This window comes from Musca domestica, unplaced genomic scaffold (assembly GCF_030504385.1).
Source record: "Musca domestica strain aabys unplaced genomic scaffold, Musca_domestica.polishedcontigs.V.1.1 17, whole genome shotgun sequence".
Lineage (NCBI taxonomy): Eukaryota > Metazoa > Arthropoda > Insecta > Diptera > Muscidae > Musca > Musca domestica.
The window spans coordinates 6,474,963-6,480,023 of record NW_026712230.1 but is presented as its reverse complement, the minus strand read 5'-3'; the positions used below and the strand labels follow the sequence as shown (position 1 = coordinate 6,480,023).

The following is a 5,061-nucleotide window of genomic DNA, read 5'->3' as shown; positions in this document are numbered from 1 at the left end:
TGTCAAATCTAAGAGATTTGGAATTTTAAAAAGGGCACTTATCATGAATTTCAGTGGCATTATATAAATATTGGATAACTTTGGACCTAAACTGGGATTTCCGCTGATAACAATTTCCGAGACTTGATTGCTAATTACATAAACCTTTGGATCATCATAAAAGTTTAGTTCTTTTAAAATTTTTAAAAGTCTATATTCCGTTCTAGTTTCTTCGAAAGGATTTTTACAAAAGTTTAGTAAGTACCTTAAGTCTTCATAATTTGGATGATCAGTTATATATTTTTCAATTGTACATGAAATGGATGAAAGCAGAATTGAAACAGAATGTTGTATTTCTATAACATGATTTCTAGGCATATAGCTTTGACCATGTAATTGTAAAGACAGATATAAGGTTTTCTTTTTCAAAACATTTAAATCCTTTTCTATTGTATTGTTGTTAATAACAGTTTCACTGTTTGTATAATCATTTTCTTTTGATGATGACATTTCAACTGGCACATTAATGGCTTTAACCATTGGTGGAGCTTTTGTGTGATTCTTGTGAAGTTTTTCTAAATGAATTCTGAATGACGTAAATTTTGTAAATGTTTGCTTACAGTTGTCCTGAACGCATTGTACTTTTAAAAATTTAGTGGACATTAAATGGTCTGTTTTCAAATGAGCTATTAAAAGATTTGCCTTATCAAAATGCTTACGGCAACGAAAGCAAATATACATTTTGAATTGTACTTTAATTATTGTTGCAGAAATTAATAAGTGAAGTCAAATTAACTGATTTTATATCATATACAGTATTAATTTCATAAAAATATTTTTGGATAAAAATCCATGGAATTTGGCAGGCATTTGGATATTTTAAAGAAAGTGCATGAAAAATTTTAAAACATGTATCTAAACATTCGAGGAACGATTGAAATTTTAACAAATTGTGGTTAAAAAAAACATAAAAACCTTTTATATTGAAATCGGACAAACCCTCCACAATTATAAATGGCTGTATAGTTAATCCAGCATTGTAATACTTTTCAGTGACTGTATCAATTTGCCTTTTATAATCGTTAATTGTCGGTAGTCGCAGTACGAAACTTTCCTGCGAATCAGCTATTGTTACTTTTTTTCGTAATTTACCGTTTCCACATTTAAACCTAGCAGGTGATGGTAAAACTGAATTCAACAGTATTGCGTATATATAATCTTGAGCATCTGCAACCGAAATATAAAATAAATATTACTTTTAATGTTTATGATAAATCAGGAATTAAAATTTACCTATGCTGCTTGCCGTCAAAACATTTGCGAAGAGTTGTTTGCAATGTTCGTTATGAATATTTTTCCCATAATAATTGTAAATTTTTTTCTTAAATTGGTCCCATTTAGAAAGTAGAAGATTGCCTTTCTGTGGATACATAATATCGAAATCAATGTTGACCTAAAACGAAACATTAGTATCCATATACAAATAAATAGCTCATGGCTACTTACCAATTCTGAAGCTCTTGCATCGGACAACTTCGTCCATTCAAGGAGAAATGTATGGCTACTTAAATTTTTTATATCTCTTTGCCGTATGTTAAAAGATCTTTTCCATTTTTCGCAGATCGATCCCCAATCATTACATTCTCTTAGTAAGGAAGCTTTCAATGAATTTTCAACTGATTCATCAATTTCGGGAACATCTTTGTTACAAAAATTAGGAGATGTGTGAGTTGCTGCTTTGCTTGTGCTAGGCTCGGAAATCAAAAGCTTTATTCTTTTGGACTTCTTGTTTCTATACTTGGCATAAAGTTTTCCGCTTGCGTTGTTCTTTCCTTTTCTTGAAATGTAATAATAATCCTAAAAATAAAGACATATTATAAGTTAAGAAACTACATAATCAGATACGTTGTTTATATTGTTAATCTTACCCTCATTTCGTTTTCAAGAGGAAAAACGGAACAAATTTCATCCAATATGCGCATATAGTCTTGAGTGTAAAGAGTAACATTGTTGGTTAAAATATCTTCAATAATTATATTAATTATATCATCTCTTTGCTCGTCACTTAATTTCTTATTAACGCTACTACATTCAAGCGCTAGTTTCCCCTTCGAGGTATGTGTTAACAATTCCGTTAGATCCTATATTAAATAAAAAAACTACATTAACTATGCTTACACAAATATTACTCTTACCTTACCTCTGACAAAATTCCTTTGGCTTTTGAGCAGTTCGAACCTGTAGTGTCGGGAGTACCAGGAGTACTTGCAGGTGTCTCGTTGCGTTTCCACCATTCACCTATTTTAGATGGAACTGACATAGTTTCGTCATCAATCCCGAGCTATTGTTATGACAATATTAATACTGAGTTCAACTCTGTAAAACAAATAATACGTACCTTTCGTTTTTTCCAAGCAAAGAGCTTTTCTCTGAATTCAACACGCAGTCCCAATGGTGGCACTGCTTCCTTTAAATCTTCTTTTTTCAAGTACTGCAAGCTGCGAAATGTTACATGTGATGCTAAAAGAACAAAAAAGAAAATTCTTTGTTAATTACACTGATTAACTGAAAAATTCATTTTTATTTACTTACCTTTTAATTGTTCAAAAAGCGACTCCATATTTATTCCTTTTAAGAACTCCCTTAACATATAATCGTCCTCATTGTTTTCCGCATCTTGACTGCTGCAATGGTTTGTATCGCGAACCACAACAATATTGCCATCGATTTCTAACAACTCACCAATGATATTTTGAGGATCTTGCGAATTATTATTCATTTTCAATAAATTTTTTGCACAATGCGTCCTTTCTCTTTCAATAACACGGAAAAAATGGTAAATATGCAGCCGATTGCACACGAGTAAAAAAAATGACAACGGTGGTGCATGATTCATACACGGTAGTTGCTAAAATGGCAACGATCGTGTACGATTCATGCACGTCGGTGTACAAAGTAACAACGGTGGTGCATCATTATGCAGGTGGTGGTGCATAATTCATACACGACCGGTGTCATATTGACAACGACCGTGTGTGAATCATGCACCACCGTTGTCATTTTTTACTCGTGTGTAATCGGCTGCAATTACCAATATTACAAATGGACAAATTAAGCACGGCTGTTGTTGGTACCGAAAGTTGACCACGTCTCGGTGTCAATTTGAGCACGTTCGTGCACAATTCACCAACAGCCGTTGTTGAAAAATATAACAACGGGTCGTTGCGAAAATGACAACATACGTGCTTGATTTCGCAACGGGATTTTTCCCTCAGTGTAGATGTAAATGTTTATAAGTGCGGTTGTAAGATTTAGAAGATTTTCCAAAAGAATTTTAGTTCTATTTAATTCTTTGGTTCCTCTTCTATTGAACTTACAATCTCGTCACTTGGGTAAAAAAATGTTTTTTGTCATTGAAATAACTTCTGGGGAGAACATCCCAGACAAAAAACAAGGGTACTGATGAGGATTGGTGGCTCTTTCCGAAACCTTGGTATTCCCTGCCCTACACCCTGGTAAACATTACCACTAATGAACAAACGTTGTTTTTATAAAAACAACAATAAAGGGATTAATCCTGACCATTTTGCAACAACAAAATACTATGGTATCCAAACAAACAAGCCAAACACTGTTCTATTTTTCAAAATATTGATCCGTTGTATGGGGGACACAAGAAGCAATGATCCGATATATTCCTTTTTCTCATCTAGTGTTAATATATTAAAAATATTAGGATATGCCGAGTTTGAAAATAATTGGATGTTCTTTTCCCTTTTTTTAGCTTCATGGTTATTCCACATTTTGACCTGTTGTGGGGGAGGTATCAGAAGAAGTAGTCCAAAATACTGAGTCTTCACGCCATAGCTTGTGTTCTTAGAAAAACTGATATGTGCGAAATTTTAAGACTATCGTACTCTTATTTCACATTTTATAATTGTTATGATTATTTAAAATTGTGAGCCTTTATGGAATGGGTACTTGATGGAGTGAACCGATATTGTCCATTTTTGCACCCAACCTAACACTGATACAAATATTAGCATGATCCATTCTTGTTCTATGACGTACATTATTTTCTATGAAAATGTTGATCTTTTGTAAGGAATGTACCAAGAGGAGTGGACCGATATTGTCCATCCCCGAACTCAATCTAAGTTTGACAGTGATATTACGATGTACCAACTTTAGATCAAATCGGACCCCTTTCGAGTACTATCGTGCAGAGGAACGGACCGACACAGGGTGAGATGAAAAAACTGTGACCAACATGAGACTGCTGTCATTTCTAAGGCTCTCGTCCGACAGCTCTAAAAAATATTCCATTCGCGATAATATTCGGCATTTATTCTGATGCCACGTTCGATTAATACGAGCGACCATCGGCTTTTATGGCGGCCCACACCATCGCCATAGCCGGCGCTTGAGTTCTGGTGGCCAACGGAAGGTGCACATTTTCAGCTGACCTCTTTGGCAAGTAAACACGATCATTTTGTTTGCTTACAAACTGCTGGAAAACGAATGTATTTCATCGGAGAAAATCAAATTCGGCAGTTCACCACTTTCAGCCAAGCGAAACAATTCTTTAGCTCTTTTGAGTCTATTTTTTTCTGTTTCGGTGTAAGTTCTTGCACTTTTCGAAATTTCAATGACTTATTTTTCAATATTTGTCGAATGGAATATTGCGATATGTTCAGCTCTATTTTCGGCCACTCCGACGCGGGTTTCGATCAAGTAGCTTCTTTACTTTTCGAACCCTTTTCTGCTGATATTGCTGTTTTCTTCCGTCCACTTGCTTAACGTCGGGCTACGCTACCAGTATCATGGTAACGATGGTACGAGACACAAACGATTAATGCACATTTAAATGCTGAAGTGCTCCAACGATAGCCACTTTTCGTTTTCCAGCCATCACGAATAACTTTTTTTTCTGGAAAATTCTCACCAAAATGCTTTTGTACGCTTGTAAACAATATAATGAGATGTCACCGGAATAATTTGAAAAGCTGTCGGACGGATGGCTTAGAAATGACAGTAGTCTGAAGTTGGTTGCAGTTTTTTCATCTCATCCTGTATAAGAGG

General features: G+C 34.6%; 1 protein-coding gene across 2 annotated transcripts; it reads right to left on the bottom strand.

The window, feature by feature from the left end:
* Positions 1–582: 582 nt before the first annotated feature.
* On the bottom strand, positions 583–3,253 carry LOC131801688 (uncharacterized). Of its 2 annotated transcripts, XM_059120614.1 has the most exons (6): positions 2,378–3,253; positions 2,180–2,320; positions 1,908–2,120; positions 1,486–1,836; positions 1,273–1,432; positions 583–1,206 (listed from the first exon to the last, which is right to left on the bottom strand). In XM_059120614.1, the coding sequence occupies exons 2-6, from the start codon at positions 2,297–2,299 to the stop codon at positions 734–736; spliced, it is 1,317 nt and encodes a 438-aa protein (XP_058976597.1). In that variant the 5' UTR covers positions 2,300–2,320; positions 2,378–3,253; the 3' UTR covers positions 583–733. The 2 variants fall into 2 exon arrangements, with proteins under 2 accessions (XP_058976597.1, XP_058976598.1); XM_059120615.1 differs by having other exon boundaries at positions 2,180–3,253.
* Between the last annotated feature and the right edge of the window lie 1,808 nt (positions 3,254–5,061).

Bases quoted from the DNA above. Each gene is read 5' to 3' on its own strand.
- LOC131801688 (XM_059120615.1), bottom strand. From the start codon at position 2,299: ATGTCAGTTCCATCTAAAATAGGTGAATGGTGGAAACGCAACGAGACA. The intron at 1,433-1,485 runs GTAAGTAGCCAT...GTTTCGTTTTAG, and splicing joins ATGCAAGAGCTTCAGAATTG to GTCAACATTGATTTCGATAT. The intron at 1,207-1,272 runs GTAAATTTTAAT...TTTCGGTTGCAG, and splicing joins TTTGACGGCAAGCAGCATAG to ATGCTCAAGATTATATATAC.